We start from the raw sequence: 22,550 nt of genomic DNA on the forward strand, positions 1-22,550 counted from the left end.
GATTGGTAATTGTGCCAGAGGTTACAGGGAAATGGCAGGAGAATGGGTTTGAAGGGATACTAAATCAGCCATGATAGAACGGCGGAACAGACTCAATGAGCCCCATGGCCTAATTCTATTCATATATCTTATGGTCTAATAGAATGCTACTTTGGTCACATTATATCTTAGAGTCTGTAACACACTAAAATCTGGCATTGTTTTCAGTTCAAAAAAATTTGATACTGGTTTTAATTCATGTAATCTTTGAATTTGTGACTTTCCATTACTGGCTCAAATTATTGATATAAAGAGAAAATGACCTGAATTTATTTCAGAGTTGAATGGCCCTAATCATGTTACTTAATTCGAGCTTAAAATTCCATTGATGCGCTATACCCTTGAGTATGATCTAGTGTGATGGACACCCATTTTATTGTTAAATTCTGTCAGAATTTTTTCTTCATTACCTGAATATGTGGGCTAACAAGGTCAGAAACATGTTAGTTAACGTGAAATCCATGTACACGTTCAATAAGTGCTTCAGTATGGTAGTTTTACGAAGTTATCAGGACCACAGAAACCCTTCCTTAAATAATATTCCAAGATTATTTGGTAGATTAAAATTTTGAAATAACTTTGTAAGACATTGAATTCCTTGTCTTTTTAAATTCTGGAGGTTTCTCATTTCCATTATGCTATCAGCATAATGTTTCTTGAAGTTGTCATTTAAGAGTACACTGGATAAATGCTAGTTTCAAAACTCACATTGAAGATATTTGATATCTCTGATTCCAAATGGCCCCATGAACCTTTTTCTTCATCTGGGTTGCCAACAGAATCAACAAACTCATTCGTAATGCCAGTGATGTTGTGGGGATGGAACTGGACTCTCTAACGGTTGTGTCTGAAAAGAGGATGCTGTCCAAGTTGCATGCCATCTTGGACAATGTCTCCCATCCACTACATAATGCAACGGTCCCCAACCACCGGGCCGCGGACCGGTACTGGGCCGCAAAGCAGGTGCTACCAGGCTGCGAGGAAACGATATGATTTGGCGATATGAGTCAGCTGCACCTTTCCTCATTCCCTGTCACGCACTGTTGAGCTTGAACGCACGCGAAGTCATTACCCGCGCGTCATCCATGTCAGCACGCAAGGAGATCAACTCCTCGAGCTTGCAAATGACGGCGGGCTGAAAAGTATGTTTGACATAACATCTCTGCCAGCATTCTGGATCAAAGTCAAGGCTAAATATCCTGAGACAGCCACGAAAGCACTGAAAACGTTGTTTCCATTTCCAACATATCTCTGCAATGAATGCGACGAAAACTAAATTGTGGATTAGACTGGACATTAGGAACCCCCTTCGAGTATCGCTGTCTCCTATCACCCCTCAATAGGACCATCTTGTTGTAGGAAAACAAGCCCAGGGCTCCCACTGATTCAGCGATATTGGTGTATTGCAATGATTTTACATGTTCATACGGGGAAAATATGTGCTGTGTGTTTAATATCCAAACGTTACTTAAAATGTTAAGATGCTATTGACTTATATAACCATATAATAATTACAGCACGGAAACAGGCCATCTCGGCCCTTCTAGTCCGTGCCGAACGCTACTCTCACCTAGTCCCACTGACCTGCAATCAGCCCATAACCCTCCATTCCTTTCCTGTCCATATACCTATCCAATTTTTCTTTAAATGATAATATCGAACCTACCTCTACCACTTCTACTGGAAGTTCGTTCAACACAGCTCCCTTGTCTTCCCCTGATAATTGACTTATCGCTATATTCATGCAAGGAAAATATGCGCTGTGTGTTTAATATTAAATTCGTTAGATAAACCCTTTTTGAAACGAAATTGAGTGTATTAGCCACTTATCACCTATATTCCGGTCGTGATTAACACTCCCCCCCACCCCTGAACAGAATTGCCAAAAGCGGTTTGTAGAAAAAAATCGACATGTACACGCATGTGCAAGTCACACATGCGCACTGGTGCCCGCGCAAGGCTTCGTGGTCATTATAGTCTTTTCAGGGTAAACACAACGTATTTGACTGCTACTCTTGTCCGTTGGCAACCCTACCGCCCCCCCCCCCCCCCACTCCGGTTGGCCCGTCCGCAAGAATATTGTCAATAATAAACCGGTCCGCAGTGCAAAAACGGTTGGGGACCCCTGACATAATGTACTGGTTGGGCACAGGAGTACATTCAGCCAGAGACTCATTCCACTGAGATGCAACACGGAGCGTCATAGAAAGTCATTCCTGCCTGTGGCCATCAAACTTTACAACTCCTCCCTTGGAGGGTCAGACACCCTGAGCCAATAATTTACATACTACTATTTAATTATTTATGGTTTTATTACTATTTAATTATTTATGGCGCAACTGTAACGAAAACCAATTTCCCCTGGGATCAATAAAGTATGACTATGAAAATAATACGTAAATAATACAGCAATGATTCCAATAACTATTTTGGCTGTAAATCTGTCTGTTTAAAACTATAGCAACACACATCAAAGTTGCTGGTGAATGCAGCAGGCCAGGCAGCATCACTAGGAAGAGATACAGTCGGCGTTTCGTGCCGAGACTCTTCGTCAGGACTAACTGAAAGAAGAGCTAGTAAGAGATTTGAAAGTGGGAGGGGGAGGGGGAGATCCAAAATGATAGGAGAAGACAGGAGGGGGAGGGATGGAGCCAAGAGCTGGACGGTTGATTGGCAAAAGGGATATGAGAGGATCATGGGACAGGAGGTCGAGGGAGATAGAAAAGGGGGAGGGGGGGAACCCAGAGGATGGGCAAGGGGTATAGTGAGAGGGACAGAGGGAGAAAAAGGAGAGAGAGAAAAAGAATGTGTGTATATAAATAAGTAACGGATGGGGTACAAGGGGGTGTTGGGGCATTAGCGGAAGTTTGAGAAGTCAATGTTCATGGCATCAGGTTGGAGGCTACCCAGACGGAATATAAGGTGTTGTTCCTCCATCCCTCCATCCCTCCCCCTCCTGTCTTCTTCTATCATTTTGGATCTCCCCCTCCCCCTCCCACTTTCAAATCTCTTACTAACTCTTCCTTCAGTTAGTCCTGACGAAGGGTCTCGGCCCAAAATGTCGACTGTACCTCTTCCTAGAGATGCTGCCTGGCCTGCTGCACACGGGTGCCATGGTACCACAGCAGTTATTGTGACAGTATTGCAGCTCAGGGTGTTGGAGATCTGAGTTCAATTCTGGTACTGTCTGTTAGAAGTTTGTATGTTCTCTTCAAGACTGCGTGTATTTCTTCTGGGTACTCTAGTTCCCTCCCACAGTCAAAGGTATATCGCTTAATAGGATAATTGGTCAATGTGAATGGTCCTCTGGCTAGGCTTGGGTTAAAAGGGATTGCTGAGTGGCATAGCTCATTGGGCTGGAAGGGTCTGTTCTGTGCTGTATCTCTTTTTTTAAAAAAGAGAGAGAGAAGGGCATTTGTGTTATTGAGTCTGTGTGACAATAGTAATTCCATCTAACTCTGTCCTATCTCTTTCCCATAATCCTGCAAAGTATTTTCCCTTTCCCTGATTTCCCTATTCTGAGCCATTCTAGAGTCAGAATCAGGTTTAATATCACTGGCATATGTTATGAAATTTGTTGTTATGCGGCAGGAGTATATTGCAATACATAATAAAAAATGTAAAGTAAGAAGTGTATACTAAGAAAAGTTAAATTAAATTAGTGCAAAAAGAAAAAAATCAAGTAGTGAGGTAGTGTTCATGGGTTCCATGTCCATTCAGAAATCGGATGGCAGAGGGGAAGAAGCTATTCCTGTATCATTGAGTGTGTGCCTTCAGCTCCTGTACCTCCTTCCTGACGGTAGAATGAAAACATGTATGTCCCGGATGATGGAGATGCTTAATGATGGATGCCGCCTTTCTGAACCTTTGCTCCTTGAACATGTCCTGGATGCTGGGGAGATTGGTGGCCCACGGTGGAGCTGACTGAGTTTACAACTTTCTGCAGGATTTCGATCCTGTGCAGTGCCCCCCACCCCCCATACCAGACAGTGATGCAGCCGGTTAGAATGCTGTCCACTGTACATCTAAAAATTTGCAAGTGTCTTTAGTGACCTACCAAATCTCCTCAAGCTCTTAATGAAATGTAGCCGCTATCGTGCCTTCTTTGTAACTGCATCGATTTGTTGAACCCAGGATAGATCCTCAGAGGTGATAACAGTTTTCCCTATTTGTACAATCGAATGCTTTTCGAGCTTCGTTACTCGAACGAACCAACCAACTTCTCCATTCTAACTCTGGACCAATTGTAGCACATCTTTTCTATACCCTATCTGGGCACACACTTCTTGTTCATTGTCGTGAACAGAAGTGGACCCATATTCAGTTCCAACTGTGGTAACATCAAATATAGTTTTATCTCATCACAGAATTTGCAAGCTGTGTTTTGCATCTGAGTCAAGTTGTCCTTATATATGGACAAAATCTCTACTGCTAATCTCTACTGTCTACACTCCTCTCTCCATCAGCCGCCATTTATGAAAATTATTGCCTGTTGCTTCATTATTTACCATCCAATCATGTGCCCGAGTTCTGCGGCTGTTTAAAATCGATAATTCAACTTTGGGTTATGTTCGCCTATTTTGCATACTAATACACCCATCTCTGCTTCTTTTGAAGTGACTAAATATAGCTTTAAGTAACTTGCAATTCATATGCAATACTGACTTTTTGATTTGCCGGTCAAAATTCACCGAGTCATACCTTTGTGTGTGCCAGTTGTCACTGGTTTAGTCATGAATATAGTTTTTAAAGCTTTATCTTGTCTGTCTTGTCAGCTGGCTGTGAGGCAATAACTTTGGATGATATAAAATCGTGTATTAAAATTTTGTACTGTTCATGCAGTGGTGTCTTCTGATACTTTTTAATCATATCACATAGTAGATCAATTTTGAGAGGATGTGTATGTGGCTTTCCTGCTTTTAACAACTGTTTTATTTTAACAGGCTTGCTTAGAGAACGACATTGATAAACTTGGCAGTGAGCAGAAGGTTGACGAAGCTACAATTGCTCGAATTAATACCTCCAACAGCAGCTTGCCAAATACAACAATTGTAACACCACATGCAATACAGAATGAAACGTTCTCCCAGGTCTGCTATTTCTCCCTTTCTAAATGAACATGCACATTTTTTCGTAGTGGTTTGCATTTTGTAGTGTGACTTCCAACTTCAAAAGCATGTTAATTAACTCAAAAAATTTAACTGTTTAGTGCAACCACATGCAAATTTAAACATTTTGCTAAATTAGTCCTGCATATGGAAGAAGGGCAGTGTGTTTAATAAGATTGACTTTTGAGAGCCCTTATGATATAGATTCCTATTTTACTCAATTCTAGCAGGTTCTTTGTCACTGGTTAGTTACATATCTGTCTTGTTGCTACAGTGATAAGACTTGAACTGCAATACTACTTTCTTACTTACACTATATACCAAGCCTCTTGAGTGTATTTTCCTTGTAGATTCAATTAAATCACTGACCTGGTTTTGGCAGAAAGGGGCAGATTGAAAAATGAAACTTGGGTGGTGCTCTTGTATTCACTGATGTAGATTTGGCCAGCTCCTTGAAAGAACAGAAATGAAATTGAGATCTCCTATACTTTTTTTTTGTGCTTATTACGAGGGGTGATTGATAAGTTTGTGGCCTAAGGTAGAAGGAGTCAATTTTAGAAAACCTAGCACATTTATTTTCAACATAGTCCCCTCCTACATTTACACACTTAGTCCAGTGGTCGTGGAACATACGGATCCCTTCTTTGTAGAAGTCGGCGTCTTGGACCTCCAGTAAGTGGTCCACAGCAGGGGGTGATTGATAAATTTGTGGCCTAAGGTAGAAGGAGATGAGTTATTAACTTCAAACTTTCTGCATAATCACTCAAAGAGTTGAACTGCACTGCATGTAATGAGAGCAGTATAACTCATCTCCTTCTACCTTAGGCCATGAACATTTAAGTGTGTAAATGTAGGAGGGGACTATGTTGAAAAATAAATGTGCTAGGTTTTCTAAAATTGACTCCTTCTACCTTAGGTCACGAACTTACCAATCACCCCTCATATCTTCAGTTATCTAGCCAGAAAGTTTTTGTAAGCTATAACAAATTTTTATCTGTGTAGATGTTACATTCAACTGGACATGAAGACCAAAGTGAAGAAGACAGGTAGGAACATCCTTGATGTTTCACTAAACAGTCCCTCACAATTGGGTGGTAGTTTTCATTTCACTAGATTGTCAGTGGATATATGAACATATCTGATTGAACGGGGGTGGTGGAGGGGGGGACATACAGTGCAACAGCATGATGACATCTTTTATCTGAAACAATATTGAATCAAACAGTGTAAGTTGCATTAAAGGTGCAGCATTGATGGCAATTTAAGCAGACTAATTGAATGTTTGGTATAATTTTAAGGTAATTTGGCTTCCTTTTTTCTGTATCAGAATCTGTACCTTATTTTGGTAAGTAAGGACAGTGAGGATGTTGGTCAGGGGCAGTTAGAATTAAAACTACTCTTGATATATGTGCAGTGCAGAAGCAACTTTATCCTCTCCTTTTCCACCAACTGAATAACAAAGCTTCCTTCTTTATGCATGGTTCATGGATGCTACTTTCCCTTGCTTCTTTAATTAAATTGACACCTTTACTTCTTGCCCGTGACTATAACTTCTAACAGCTATCTCATAGCTGGACACATTCCCAAAATAGCCCAATCATGTTCAATTCACAGAAAAAAAAAACACTTTGAAGCGGAGTTTATGATTGAAATTTAAGAGACTACTAGACAGGTATATGGAGGAATTTAAGGTGGGGGATTATATGGGAGGCAGGGTTTGAGGGTCGGCACAACATTGTGGGCCGAAGGGCCTGTCCTGTGCTGTACTATTCTATGTTAAATTGGGACTGGAAATCCAGTCTTGTTTTTTTCTTTTTCATAAGCTCTTTCTGATTGAGGGGTGCTAAGATTGGTTAGCAGACCAGATCAGCTCATTACGTGTTCACCCTATGACCGTCACATCTTAAGTTCTCATGATAAACTTGCTGAACTGTTGAGTCAATTTTTACAGACACATTTGTTTTATCACTTTATAGGGGTGTCTCCTCTACAGAAAGCCTTCGACAATTATCTGCTCAGTTAAATGGCTTGGTGACTCAGGTGAGGCTGTTTCCATTGGGCTGAATTTTGTATTTTAATCAAATCCAGTTGTATTAAGTATGAAAACTCACCTTCCCCTTTTTCATTATCCTGTTCAAATTTTATTGAGTATTGCATGTAATGCTATGAAAATTTTACTCCTGCTGTTGGATCTCCATTTATTTTCTGATTCTTAGGGTTCTTTGGGGAATCGGAAATGATGAGCCATCTTAATACCAAAATTTCAGTTTATTTCAGAGTGTAAACAAACATGCAAATACTAAGCAAACTGAAGAAAGAGCTGAGAAATGATACTAAGAGGTGTAAGACAAAGGAATAAAGATGGCACTTCTGAAAAATCTATCACTTTTATAATAAGATGAGGAAAATTCCTCAGATAGAAATGAATTAGTTAATAGGCTACATAATTAAAACAATTACATCATGTGGGTAATATGCTAATAATTACCCAAAGAAAAATGAGAAAGGTGATAAACTTGAAGTAGCTGCTGTACTGCTTTCTGCCAGTGAGTGTGAAAAATACAAGTTTGTTAAAAAGTACAAATCTTATAAAAAGTTTTTTCTTAAAAGTTGTTTCCAACTTTAATGTTCCTGAGATCAGTAAGAAAAGGGATTGGCTACTGGATTTATCTCATCTCCTATCCCTAGAATCTAACTTTTCCACCTTTTTAATATATTTTTGTGTCTATTGCAAAAGCTTTTCCCACCCAAGAGCTATCATTCATGTTTCTCTTTTGAAACTTCTCGTGTCCCTGAACTGCCAATTAACGTCTTCACATATACCTTCTGCTACTTTTCTGTTTTGAAATAAGTTAAAGCCCAATGCCTTCAAAATATGGAATTAATTGGCTTTTAATTAATACAGCTTTAAATATCATAATTTACTATTACTCACTGTGTGATGTAACAAACTAGAGTAAACTGCTGCTTGTAATTTATTAAGGCTGGGTCTGAGAAATATAATGCTTGTCATAATTATATAACTTGAGTAGGTACTGAACTACTCTCCCTCTAGTCATGTTGGTATTGATTTACTATGTAGAAGTTGGCAAACTTCTGAACAATGATGCATTAACCTATGCTAGTAGGTATCAGTTTGTCGTGCGTTTTAAAGTCAGGACTCATGAAGTCTGGATTGCCCTACGTCTGAATTTTTAATAAAACCATTGAGCCTATGTTATGTGTCAATCAATACAATATGTCCTACTTTTATTTGTATATATGATTAAAAAAACTGATTATAAATAGATTATAAAACAAATGCATTAGGGTGTTCAGATGAATTTAAGATTATGAAGACACGCAGTCCTCTTTTATTGTCATTTAGTAATGCATGCATTAAGAAATGATACAATATTTCCTCCAGTGTGATATCACACAACACAGGACAGACCAAGACTGAAAAAAACTAACAGAACCACGTAATTATAACATATAGTTACAACAGTGCAACAATACCATAACTTGATGAAGAAGTCCATGAGCACAGTAAAGTTCAAAGTCTCTCAAATGTCCCACATCTCACGCAGATGGAGAGAAGGAAGAAAAACTCTCCCTGCCATACCCGGCCACAGTCCGACTCTGAGTCATCCGAAAACTTCGAGCTCTGATCAGCTCTCCGACACCGAATATTGAGCGCCATCACTATCCGAACGATTCGACCTCCTTCTCAGTCGCCAAAAGCAGGCAAGGCCGGGGAGTTTGAGGTCTTCCCTCCGAAAGATTCCCAACCACGCAGTAACGACAGCAGCGAAAGAGCGTTTCAGAAATTTCTCCAGATGTTCCTCTGTGCTTTCACATCCATTCTCCATCAAATCAGAATTGTCCACGGCCCCTGTTTAACAGATACAATATCATTTTTCATTGGAGGGCTGCGCACGCGCTGCGTGCCGCTTCTCTTCTCCTCCCACTGGTACCAAGCTGGGACGAGAATTTGTCTGTAATTTCAAATATGCCACCTGAATTTCTCAGTTGGATTGGCATGCAGTCTCCTCCTCCTTTCCCAAGTTTTAAAGAGAATCATGTGAAGCTGAAGCAGCTGGTAAAATCTTTGGCTAGGATTAGATATACAAGTGGTATTGCAATTTAGATGTACATTTGATTTGATTTTGTTTTGGATACTTACATCGAACATTTTAAATTATCGAATGGAGTGAAATTTACCTTCTCATTCTCCGCTCCCTAGACTACTTACGTGAATGGTGAAAGTGGAGTCTGTACCATCAGCTCAAAAGAACTGGAGGTAGGGTGGTGAAAGTGGATTCTTAACTGTAAAGTTTTAATGCACGAAAAATGTTAAATTTAGAACAGTTTGTCCATTTTTAGCAACGGATTTCATTTCTGAGGGGCTTTTAATTTTTCTCAGTGTGATTTTACAGATTCTTTAAATTCTGAACTTTCCCAGCTTGTGTGTGGAGAGTAATTTCAGGGGGAAAGTGACCTGGTTTTACGACAGATTAGATCCTTGTGAAAGCTCAGGTTGGTAGGATTCTGACGGAATGGTCATCACTTTAACATTTCTTATTACATCGAGACAGTTTGACAAGACAGCATACGCTTAGGGATTTGCTGCACAGGTTGAGGTTAGTTTTAGAATTTAATGGAGTACTTTCTGAATGCTGATACCTAGAAGCAGCAGAGTTTCAAGGTGATTTAGTTGAATCGTAGTACAGGAAATAATGCCATGATAGGTACAGGAAATAATAAAAAATGCTAATAGAATTTTGGGTTTAAAAGGGAAGAGAGAATTTTTTTATGGTTCCACAGCTCAGACCAGAGCTGGGATATCGTGAATAGCTTAAGGCATCAAAGTTATTAAGGACTATTGGTCACAGAAGAGAGTGTAGGTTTCTCAGAGTCTTGCTTACCTCTGAGATTTAATTTGTGTGGAGTGATTACACATCCTAAGAGTTGCATTTTCTGAAATTTAGAAGTGATGGATTAATCAAGATTTTCAAGATATTAAGCAATGCAGATAGGGTCATTAGAAACTATTTTCACCAGGTGTCTGGGATTGGTGAATAATTTTGAAAAATCTTAAAATAGAAATTAGGAAACTACAGAGTAGAAATTTGGATTCCTCTTTCATAAATGGCAATTCAGCTCTGTCAATTGTTAAATTTGCCTCGTGTTTAATAGATTTGTGTTAACTGGATGCATGAGAAAAATCTGGTATTAGGTCACAGATCTCCATTAATTTCACTAAGCAGCTGAATAGTCAGGTTGGGCTAAAAAACATACTCATCCAACACAGGCTTGAGCTATGTGACTTCTTGCACAAGCTGATAGGTTCCTCTCAAATATACTTTTTATGCAAAATTTTATTTATAGTCCAGGGACCTCAAATTCCGTCCAGGTCTCGACACTAGTCATTCTTGTTATTCCTGCTGAAGCGATGCATTTTGGACTACTTGCAACAGAAATGCTAGCCATTATTCATGTGTGACTCTTGAGCTTGTTCAAAGGACATATGGTCTCCCTCTTATCAGCTTGTCAGCAACAATTGTCCCAATCTGCAACCTGAAGTGCAGTAATCACTGGAAATGCTGTTTTTGCCTTCATCAATAATTGGTCTTTTTTATCAGTGGATTGAAAGTGAGTTTTCTCTGATTTCAAAATATCTCTGCACCTATTGTATAAGTTTTAGTGAATATGATTGCAAATGGATAAAGTGATCTCTATATGATTGTGGCTTGTAGCTAATGACAAAGTAAATGAAACTGGGGCCATGTCCATCAAGATTAAAGCATGCACCACCACAGTCTTGCAAAATTAATTTGTGTCAGGTGACTTCATTTGTCTCAGAACGGTTATGGCTATTCACAAAATTATCGTAGCTCTATGAAATGAAAGATATTTCCATTGAATTAATTATTTTATGTTCAGATTACTTTCTAAAAGGAGATTCGTATATAGTATGTTTTCTAAAAATACAGAAATCCATTGTATTTGCACTTCAATTTGATTTTATTTTTTCTATTAGTTTTGAAGTAGGGAGGATTTCTACTGCAGGGATCAGAAAAATCTATTTTTGTATTGGTGCATTGATTGGCATCACAGTGCTTTTGCGATTAATTCTATTCAAAAATGGGCTTTGATTATTATGCTCCCTTCACATTTTCAAGGTCTGATACCTTCACTTTCCTCATTTTTTTAGTTTCCTAGTTATCTTAGGAATTCTTAAGCAAAATTTCTGTGGGTATTTACAATCAATATAGTTGTTCGGTTTCAAATTACTTTTTGAGTTAAATAATGCACAGTTGCATTATAAGGACCAATTTTTTAAAATATTGATTTTCATGGCTATTAACTACTGACAAAACTAATATAGGTTTAATAGCTACTGAAAAGCTTTATTATAACACTTCAAAGATATTTTACCATTCCAATAGTTGGCTGTCATTTCCATCTCAGTAGTTTAATTAAAATGCTGGACATTTGGGCAGCTGCATCAACCATCTGTATTGGATTTAAACCCAAAAATGTAGGAATCTTCAGCAACACACAGAATGCTGGAGGAACTTAGCAGGTCAGACAGCATCTATGAAAATGAATAAACAGTCAACGTTTCAGGCTGAGATCCTTCATCAGGACTGAGAAGAAAGGGGGAAGATGGCAGAATAAAAAAGTGGGGGGAGAGGAAGGAGGCTAGTTAGAAGGTGATAGGTGAAACTAAGTGAATGAGAAAGGTCAAGGACTGAAGAAGAAAGAATCTTACAGGAGAGGGGAGTGGAGCATAAGAGAAAGGGAAGGAGGACGGAACCCAGGAGGAGGTGATAGGCAGGTGAGAAAAGGTAAGAGGTCACTATAGGAAGGATGTGGAAGCATTGGAAAGGGTACAGAGGAGATTTACCAGGATGCTGCCTGGTTAAGAAAGTTTGCATTATGATCAGAGATTAAGGGAGCTAGGGCTTTACTCTTTGGAGAGAAGGAGGATGAGAGGAGACATGATAGAGGTGTACAAGATAATAAGAGGAATAGATAGAGTGGATAGCCAGCGCCTCTTCCCCAGGGCACCACTGCTCAATACAAGAGGACATGGCTTTAAGGTAAGGGGTGGGAAGTTCAAGGGGGATATTAGAGGAAGGGTTTTTACTCAGAGAGTGGTTGGTGCGTGGAATGCACTGCCTGAGTCAGTGGTGGAGGCAGATACACTAGTGAAGTTTAAGAGACTACTAGACAGATATATGGAGGAATCTGAGGTGGGGGCTTATATGGGAGGCAGGGTTTGAGGGTCGACACAACATTGTGGGCCGAAGGGCCTGTACTGTGCTGTACTATTCTATGTTCAGAGGGGGAAGAGTAGAAGAGGGTGGTGGGAGATCTTGCATTACCAAGAGGAGGCCAGGGACTGGCTTGTCAGAATGGGAATGGGAATCAGAATTAAAATCAAGGAAGTCTGCAGATGCTGGAAATCCACGGGAATCGGAATTAAAATGTTTGGCCACTGGGATGTTCCCCTTGTGGCGAGTGGAGCAGAGGTGCTTGACAACGTGGTCCCCCAATCATCGCTTCTAATCTGGTTTAGTGAGAAGAATATTTTAATGATGAATTAATGACTTTCAAAAACGTGAGCAGATCGGTGCAAATGTTGATGCTGATAGATTTCAACCACAAGTTAAAAGTGTTGCAAATGCCAAATATACATTTGAATAAAAAAAACTTGCTAACAGTGTTTTGAAATGTCCATCCAGTGATAGCCTTGACCTTTCATTGTGCACTGTGCAAAAATAACAGCAGATATTATCAGTAACTGAAAACGGGGAAAAAAACTGCTTGATATACTAGGCAGGTCAGGCAAAATCTGTAGGGAGAGAACAACTATCATTTTGCGTCAGTGATCCTTCATTGCCATTCTTTTGTTTTTGAAGTACGCGTAGTCTGATAGTTTATCTGCAGACAAAATCCAGGTATATTGAGTGGGCCATACAATCAGCCTTAATTTAAGAAAGTTAGAATTGTCTTTTTAAATTGAATAAATGTAATTTGACACCCAGTTGTGTTCAAAATTGCTTAATTTGAATCAGCAGATGCTTCGGGTCATTTTCAGACAAAAAAATCGATTAATTAAATGAAGGTGACTGAATGCTGAACAGGAGTAACACTAGACTTATGATCCTTTAAGCTGAAAGCACTGAACAGATTGAAACATTTTTGGACGGCAAAATAAAGAGAACCACATAGATGGACTGGTGCAGTTTCATTTGCTTTTTAAGCATGCGCTGGTAGAAACCAACAATAACTGTTTACTTTTATTAATTTATCTTCTTTTCATGTTTTTGTTCCTCCACTCTCTGAATCTGCATGTGCACACAGACACGAAACCAAGAGCTGACTGTAGCCCTTGACTCCAGCAATTTATCAAATAAAGAATTATGTGCAAAGATAGAGGAATTGGTAAGGGAATGTAGAGTTTGTTGAAGCAGCATTTGATGATATCTAGGTATCTCTGTGCTTTCCTGCCTATTTAATTTAAACAGCATGGTAAAAGAAGTTGATCAGTTATCACCAAACTAAATCTGTCAAGGCTGGAAAGCAGCCCTGTTTTTGCATTGTAAATATTAACAATTTCTCCATATTCTATGTAGTATTAAGAGGGTCATTAGTGAACTGTAATCATAACATGTAATATGTATTCTTTCATGAATGTTTATCAGAAGTTACATAAGTGCAGAGCAACAAGGGTTTCTTATGGATGAATGCTTGAGTTTTTTTTGTCTGCACTGTACAAGACAAGTCCCTGTTTTCATTCGGTCATTTTTTTTTTCACCCTTTTCTCTTTTGGTTGGTGCTCCTCCTCTTGCCATCTACATTTTCTATTCTGAGGGTGTGTTGCATGACCTATTTATTAGATTGTCTGCAAGGCTGAAGGTATTGTTAAGGCCACTGAGTGTAGAAGTAATGCAATAAAAAGAAGTAATAAAGCTGTGACTGATGGATTCCAGAGGATGTTTTTCCTCCTCATAGTCACTGCATTTTGTTCTTGAAAGGAGCATGCATTCCAATGTGAAATGTTGTCAGAATGTAATGCCACGTTGCTATTAATAGCAACCTGTTTTATGCCAATCACTGAACCACCGGCATTTATATTGAACAAACTTTTACATCTTAGAATATTTTGGGAGTCTTGAAACGAATTGTGCATACTTCTAAAGCCTATACTGCACTAAACAGGTCCATTCATACATTTGTAATCGCAGTCAACATAAGAGATAGCTTAACATATTACAGACATTTCATTGGTCCAAGGAAAGAGGCGATTAGTGCCTGCTGGCAGGAGCATTTTAAGGAACTCTTCGGCTGTGCCTGTCTTTAATATGAGTGTCTTCAACTTCATCTGGACCCCTACTCTTCGTGATTTTTATAAATGACCTGGATGAGGAAGTGGAGGGATGGGTTAGTAAATTTGCTGATGACACAAAGGTTGGGGGTGTTGTGGATCATGTGGAGGGCTGTCAGAGGTTACAGCGGGACATTGATAGGATGCAAAACTGGGCTGAGAAGTGGCAGGTGGAGTTCAACCCAGATAAGTGTGAGGTGGTTCATTTTGCTAAGTCAAATATGATAGCAGAATATAGCATTAATGGTAAGACTCTTGGCAGCGTGGAGGATCAGAGGGATCTTGGGGTCCAAGTCCATAGGACACTCAAAGCTGCTATGCAGGTTGACTCTGTGGTTAAGAAAGCATATGGTGCATTGGCCTTCATCAACCATGGGATTGAGTTTAAGAGCCGAGAGGTAATGTTGCAGCTACACAGGACCCTGGTCAGACCCCAGTTGGAGTACTGTGCTCAGTTCTGGTTGCCTCACTACAGGAAGGATGTGGAAACCATAGAAAGGGTGCAGAGGAGATTTACAAGGGTGTTGCCTGGATTGGGGAGCATGCCTTTTGAGAATAGGTTGAGTGAACTTGGCCTTTTTTCCTTGGAGCAACGGAGGATGAGAGTTGACCTGATAGAGGTGTATATCATGATGAGAGGCATTGATGATGTGGATAGTCAGAGGCTTTTTCCCAGGGCTGAAATGGCTAGCACGAGAGAGCATAATTTTAAGGTGCTTGGAAGTAGGTACAGAGGAAATGTCAGGGAGAGTGATGAGTGCGTGGAATGGGCTGCCGGTGGCGGCGGTGGAGGTGGAAATGATGGGGTCTTTTAAGAGACTTCTGGATAGGTAAAAGGAGCTTAGAAAAATAGAAGGCTGTGGGTAAGCCTGGGTAGTTCTAAGGTAAGGACATGTACGGTACAACTTTGTGGGCCAAAGGGCTTGTATTGTGCTGTAGGTTTTCTATGTTTCTATTCTACAACAGACTGTCTAGTTCATTTGCAGCCACTCTTACTGACAAGGGGTTGAAAAGCCACATATCAAGTGAAAGACCACCAAGTCACAGGAGCAACTAGTACACCTGCTGAAGTTCTACTGCTGGATGGACATTATTCAGAAGTTCACACCCTTGCCTCCCAGATTTGTTCAATAGGAGGATTTGTAAAGGGGTAATCATGGCCCCGTTGAAGAAGGGTGATAAACCCAATTGTGGTACTACAAAGGAGTCTCCCTGCAGTCTGCTCACAAACAAAAGAAAATCTGCAGACGCTGGAAATCCAACAATTTGTGAGTTCCTGTAGCATTTTGTGTGTGTTCCCTGCAGTCTGCTGTAGTTATAGTCACCACAGTGTAGGAATGCTACTCCTCCTTGCAGTAAAAGAGCTGCTTCTCAAGTGCCAATGTAGATTCCATTCCATCCAGATGCACAATGGATGTAGTTTTCATCACATTTCGACTCCGAGAGAGGTGCACGGAGAAGTACATCTATTGCCACACGTTTTGATTTCACAAAAATAGTGTACCTTCAGTCAAGAGAAATTATGGAGTTCCCTTCTCAAATCTGGATGCTGGTGGAAGTTGGCCTCCATCTTGTGTCTACTATCTGATGTCATGTAGGCATGAATCAGCAAGTCGATGAACTCTGTATTGATGATAGATATCAGTGATGAAATTAAGTGCTGCTGATCTTTGTACCAGAAAGGCCTTTGGCCATCTGAGGAACAAAGTGAAGATCAAGATCTTAAAATTGGCACAAAGTTTGTGATTTCTGCTGTCCTTTGTGCATCTACTATGTGGACTAGTCAAGGCAGCCACCTCAAAGAATTAAAATGATACCATCAATCCTGTCTCTGCAAAATCTTCCAAATCCACTGACAAGATGCTGTGTCCTTCCAGCCTTGTCAAGAGTTTTGAACATTGTAAGATGACATCAACATACAAATAGATTTTACAATTTAAACAGGGACCAGGTGTAAAAGAAGAAACATTATATGATAGATGTGTTATGGCCCTCTCCTCCCTTTTGCTCCACAGCCAATTGATTCTTTGTAGCTGCTGTTATTGCCCAATGTAACAGCAAATGGGGAAAAAAAACACATTTGCATTGGAATTAACAAAAAATACTCTTCTTCTGGTGCAGTCCCACAAGATCAAGGATTCAACTCTTGACAAGGCTGTTCCACAGAAAAGTCTCAATGCATAATTAGATCTAGAATAAATCTTTGTTACATTGATCTTCTTTCCTTAAACGTGGCTTTGATGAATCATGCATCCATTTTCAGACTGTTAGCCTTATTTCTAGCTATTAATTTTCACTTGAGCAGTCTCCCAGTGTGCATACAGACAAAGCATAAAATTTGTTGTTTGGATTTAATCAAACCTTAAATCACCAGATTGATTCACAGCTGTGAGGAGGAATGATTTGAAAACTGTATTTTACTCTTGACCTTTTGTAAATGTCAGGACTGTTCCTGTAATTTGGTGTCAATATACTTTCAAATTAGAGCTCCTCACTTATTCCCAGTGCATTCTACATCAAACTAGGGAAACATCTAACTCCAATCTGGCCAGACCACAGGTTCCTGAACAAACACGATTGTTAATTGGGATTGACGTTTTCTCTTCCAATTCCTAAGCCCTACATAATGTGTTGTGCTTAGAAGGGTGCACAATTCATCAGTGAATTGCTACGGTGCTAGAATTCTTGTTTTATGTTCTTAATTCCCTTCGCCAGCATGGGATTGCCTGAGCAAAATATCAAGTAGAATGGAGGCATTTTCCTTTGGAATGGAAACTGCAATTCTCAAGATACTACTTGGATCATCTAATAACCAAAAGAGAAATGTTTTTCCAAAAGTAAATATCTTAAAAGGTACAAACAAATTATATATTTCCTGAAGAATGGGGTGCACAAGGAATAATAATGTTGTTTCTTGGAAATGTCATTTTGAAAGACCAGAGAAGTTATCTGTAATCCAGATTCTGATGTTTATCACACGAGAAGATAAGATCCAGTGAAACTCTGATTCCAGGCTTTTGACTTGACATTGTAACCTGATGTAACCAAGGCATGGCATTTCACAATCACCAGTAAATGATGTTTCTGTGCCACAGTAGTACAGCATTTAGCATAAAGCTATTTCAATCCCCGCGATCAGTGTTCAATTTCATCTGCTGTCTGTAAAGAGTCTGTACATTCTCCCTGTGACTGTGTGGCTTTCGTCTGGGTGCTCCAGTTTCCTCCCACATTACAAAGACATGGGTTAATTAGTCCATTGGTATAATTGGGCAATGCAGGCTCACTGGTCTGAAATTTTTTTAAAAAAGCATTAAATTCTCTAAATTTGTTTCAATGGTTGTGCTATTGCACAAAGCAGAAAATTCATGTACAGAATTTAAATTCAGAGTCCAATGCAAAGCTTTAAGGAATGTGTAAATTATCTGCAGTGAATGAAAGCAGTTACTCTGACAGGACCTGTGGAATGGGTACACGAGTTCGGCTATAGGATTTCATTGTATTTGGTTATGTAGCTCACATCAGCGTCAACCAGGGCAATATTGCTGTTCTACTTGAGATCATAGAAACATAGAAACATAGAAAATAGGTGCAAGAGTAGGCCATTCAGCCCTTCGAGCCATTCAGCCCTTCGAGCCTGCACCGCCATTCATTATGATCATGGCTGATCATCCAACTCAGAACCCTGTACCAGCCTTCCCTCCATACCCCCTGATCCCTTTAGCCACAAGGGCCATATCTAATTCCCTCTTAAATATAGCCAATGAACTGGCCTCAACTGTTTCCTGTGGCAGAGAATTCCACAGATTCACCACTCTCTGTGTGAAGAAGTTTTTCCTAATCTCGGTCCTAAAAGGCTTCCCCTTTATCCTCAAACTGTGACCCCTCGTTCTGGACTTCCCCAACATCGGGAACAATCTTCCTGCATCTAGCCTGTCCAATCCCTTTAGGATTTTATACGTTTCAATCAGATCCCCCCTCAATCTTCTAAATTCCAACGAGTATAAGCCTAGTTCATCCAGTCTTTCATCATATAAAAGTCCTGCCATCCCAGGAATCAATCTGGTGAACCTTCTTTGTACTCCCTCTATGGCAAGGATGTCTTTCCTCAGATTAGGGGACCAAAACTGCACACAATACTCCAGGTGTGGTCTCACTAATGCCTTGTACAACTGCAGTAGTACCTTCCTGCTCCTGTACTCGAATCCTCTCGCTATAAATGCCAGCATACCATTCGCCTTTTTCACCGCCTGCTGTACCTGCATGCCCACTTTCAATGACTGGTGTATAATGACACCCAGGTCTCGTTGCACCTCCTCTTTTCCTAATCGGCCACCATTCAGATAATAATCTGTTTTCCTGTTTTTGCCACCAAAGTGGATAACTTCATATTTATCCATATTAAATTGCATCTGCCATGAATTTGCCCACTCACCTAACCTATCCAAGTCACCCTGCATCCTCTTAGCATCCTTTTCACAGCTAACACTGCCGCCCAGCTTCGTGTCATCCACAAACTTGGAGATGCTGCATTTAATTCCCTCATCCAAGTCATTAATATATATTGTAAACAACTGGGGTCCCAGCACTGAGCCTTGCGGTACCCCACTAGTCACTGCCTGCCATTCTGAAAAGGTCCCGTTTATTCCCACTCTTTGCTTCCTGTCTGCCAACTAATTCTCTATCCACATCAATACCTTACCCCCAATACCATGTGCTTTAAGTTTGCACACTAATCTCCTGTGTGGGACCTTGTCAAAAGCCTTTTGAAAATCCAAATATACCACATCCACTGGTTCTCCCCTATCCACTCTACTAGTTACATCCTCAAAAAATTCTACGAGATTCGTCAGACATGATTTTCCTTTCACAAATCCATGCTGACTTTGTCCGATGATTTCACCGCTTTCCAAATGTGCTGTTATCACATCTTTGATAACTGACTCTAGCAGTTTCCCCACCACCGATGTTAGGCTAACCGGTCTATAATTCCCTGGTTTCTCTCTCCCTCCTTTTTTAAAAAGTGGGGTTACATTAGCCACCCTCCAATCCTCAGGAACTAGTCCAGAATCTAAAGAGTTTTGAAAAATTATCACTAATGCATCCACTATTTCTTGGGCTACTTCCTTAAGCACTCTGGGATGCAGACCATCTGGCCCTGGGCATTTATCTGCCTTTAATCCCTTCAATTTACCTAACACCACTTCCCTACTAACATGTATTTCCCTCAGTTCCTCCATCTCACTGGACTCTCTGTCCCCTACTATTTCCGAAAGATTATTTATGTCCTCCTTAGTGAAGACAGAACCAAAGTAATTATTCAATTGGTCTGCCATGTCCTTGCTCCCCATAATCAATTCACCTGTTTCTGTCTGTGGGGGACCTACATTTGTCTTAACCAATCTTTTTCTTTCACATATCATTTGTTCTCATCCTCGTGCGTTGATGTTTGCGTCATCATCATCATCGTCAGGTGCCATGCTCAGTTTGAGCTTTGACTGCCATGGCCCAAATACTCCTGTTTCGGGTCAAGTGGATCAATTCATTGGTATTCATTTCCAGTTCTCTGGCTGCTGCCTCCATCATCATTTGTCTTTGCCTTCCTCTTGCATTCTTCCCTTCAATCTTTCCCATAATTACCATGTATTCTAACTCCTCTTTCCTAATCACATGTCCAATGAAGTCACGTTGCCTTTTCATGATCTCATACATTATTTCTCTTTTTGTGCATGCTCTGTTCTGTTCATGACATCTTCACTAGATATTCGTTTCGTCCATGATACTCTTTGCATCCTCCTCAAAAACCCCATCTCTGCTGCTTCAATTCGTTTCCTCATGTTACTAGATATTGTCCAACATTCTGAGCCATATAACATAACTGGATAAACGTAACATTTCGGTACTCTGAGGAGGGTTGTCATGCCTAGTTCAGTATACTCTTCATTCTCGTAAAGGTGTCTCTTGCCATCCCTATTCTTCTTTTGATGTCCCTGTCACACCTGCCATCTGATATCATCCAGCTTCCTAAGTAGCAAAAGTTCTGTACTTGTTTTATGTCTTCCCCGTTTATTCTCAGCCTGCAGATAGGATTCTCCTTCTTTTTGAATATCACCATACTTTCTGTCTTTTTGCAATTGATAGATAGACCCATTTTTGCACTTTCTTCAACAACTATATCAATTAAGTTTTGTAGTTCTTCCTCCATACTTGCAATTAACACAGTGTCATCCACATATCTAAAATTATTGATGTTTTCACCGCCAACTTTGATTCCCAAGATGTCTCTTATTTTTTGTAATATTGTTTCACTGTACACATTAAACAAATCGGGAGAAAGCACACACTTGTCTAATGCCTCTCTTGATTTTCGTAAATAACTCACTTCTCCATCCATTCTTACAGCGGCAGTTTGTTCCCAGTACAGATTTCTGATTAGGCGGAGGTCTTTCGAAAGATGTTTGCATCACTCTTATTAAAAAACACATTTCTATCCTGCCAGCATTTTGCCCGTTATATAATGTATAGATCAACAGCTATTTCAAAATAAAGTAAATCCATCAAATAAAGTTCTTGTAGAGTGAAAATCTGTTCTCTTTTGGTTAAAATATGTCAGTCACTCATAGCAATTGAAAATGATGCTAACAGGGAAATAGTCCTATTCTAATATTTTAAAAAATGATCAAAATAAACTAGGATCCCCTTTTTGTTTGTTAGAAATAAATTGTTGAAGATGAGGCAGAAAAATAAGTCCAGTGAAAATTCTACAGACCCATGTACTGATTTTCCCCTGACACAGAGCAGCAAATAAAGGGATTTGCTAGGTTGGGAATAAAATATATGCTACTAGAATAGAATCAACTATTTTAAATTAATAAGAGAAAGTGTCTATCTTTTAAGAATATTTTCAAAATTGATAAAAGATTATTCCTACCTTGGTTTGCTCTTGAATTTTATCATTTCAAAATGAAATGCTGTTCCACTATGTGATAACTTTCTTATTAGAATGTATATTCAGAGGCATTCATTAAGCTTCCTTAACTCTGGTGCTCAATAAGTTTTGTACAGATGAAGTGTAATATTAGTAAGTGGTTAGACTTGATCCAAGGATGGGGCAGGTCTTACATTTTCATGTCATGTAATGCAGAGAGGAGAAAATACATTTTTAACTAGTGGCTTTAATAACCTCTGATGTCCCAAAGCCCTTTGGAAGTTTTGTGTAGGATGTTTGATAGTTCACAAACTGCATTTTGCAGGTGATCTCTCAGTTCTGTGCTTGATTGAGAGGCCAATCTTGAGGGATAACTTCACTGCTCTTTGTTGAAATAGTTACTATGGATTAATTTAAGTAAACCAAGGAAAATATCCAAACAAAATCCCTGCGTGGAATTTAGTCAGTATAACCACTCCTCGCTGGAATAAGTCCCACAACCTTGTGACTCAGTGATATTGTTACATCTGACATTTCTCAATAACATTGGAGTACTCTTATTAAAATCCTTTGACATGCGCAGTTTGGATAAATTTATACTTAGCTGTTCAGCTGTCATTAGTGGGAATGGGGCAGGGATGTGCTTGCACAGTGAATCTCAATCTACACCTTCATCTTTAAATGACAATAGAATGCCAGCTTTCTATGAGCAGCTCTGCTGACAGAGTTGACCCATAAGCTTGTAATCTTTATCTTGGATTTTGTATTGAAATCAAATTAACCATCATTCAGGAACTGCGGCCTGATTTTTGGTTTGGTATGTTAACTGATCAACTTCTTAGTGTCATATAACTTTACTTTCAGTCCACTATGGCTGCATGGAATATTTTATGATTGATTTGAAAATGCATGACTGTTGTATTATTGCATGATTGCTTGAACTATAGATCAATTGCCAGCCTTGAATGGAAACTGGTCCTAAAAGTGGCTGTGCCTTAATGGTCATCTTTTACCTGGAATGTGCCCAATAGCTTAAATGTTCAAGTAGAGTAGACTGAAAGTAGGTTCTTGGACGTGGCTTCAAATTAATGAAGGTGAG

The 22,550-nt window shown here is 39.7% G+C and overlaps 1 protein-coding gene across 3 annotated transcripts in view; it reads left to right on the plus strand.

The window, feature by feature from the left end:
- golga2 (golgin A2) overlaps positions 1-22,550 on the plus strand; it is a 97,437-nt gene that overhangs the window by 23,447 nt on the left and 51,440 nt on the right. For 2 of the 3 annotated variants that reach the window (XM_072240257.1, XM_072240259.1), the window contains 5 exons: positions 4,983-5,129; positions 6,150-6,193; positions 7,124-7,187; positions 9,373-9,429; positions 13,503-13,583. In XM_072240257.1, coding sequence (XP_072096358.1) covers positions 4,983-5,129; positions 6,150-6,193; positions 7,124-7,187; positions 9,373-9,429; positions 13,503-13,583 — 393 coding nt within the window. The remainder of the gene's footprint in view (positions 1-4,982; positions 5,130-6,149; positions 6,194-7,123; positions 7,188-9,372; positions 9,430-13,502; positions 13,584-22,550) is intronic. The other variant, XM_072240258.1, reaches the window with a different exon arrangement.

The sequence above is a fragment of the Mobula birostris genome, chromosome 22 (assembly GCF_030028105.1).
Source record: "Mobula birostris isolate sMobBir1 chromosome 22, sMobBir1.hap1, whole genome shotgun sequence".
Lineage (NCBI taxonomy): Eukaryota > Metazoa > Chordata > Chondrichthyes > Myliobatiformes > Myliobatidae > Mobula > Mobula birostris.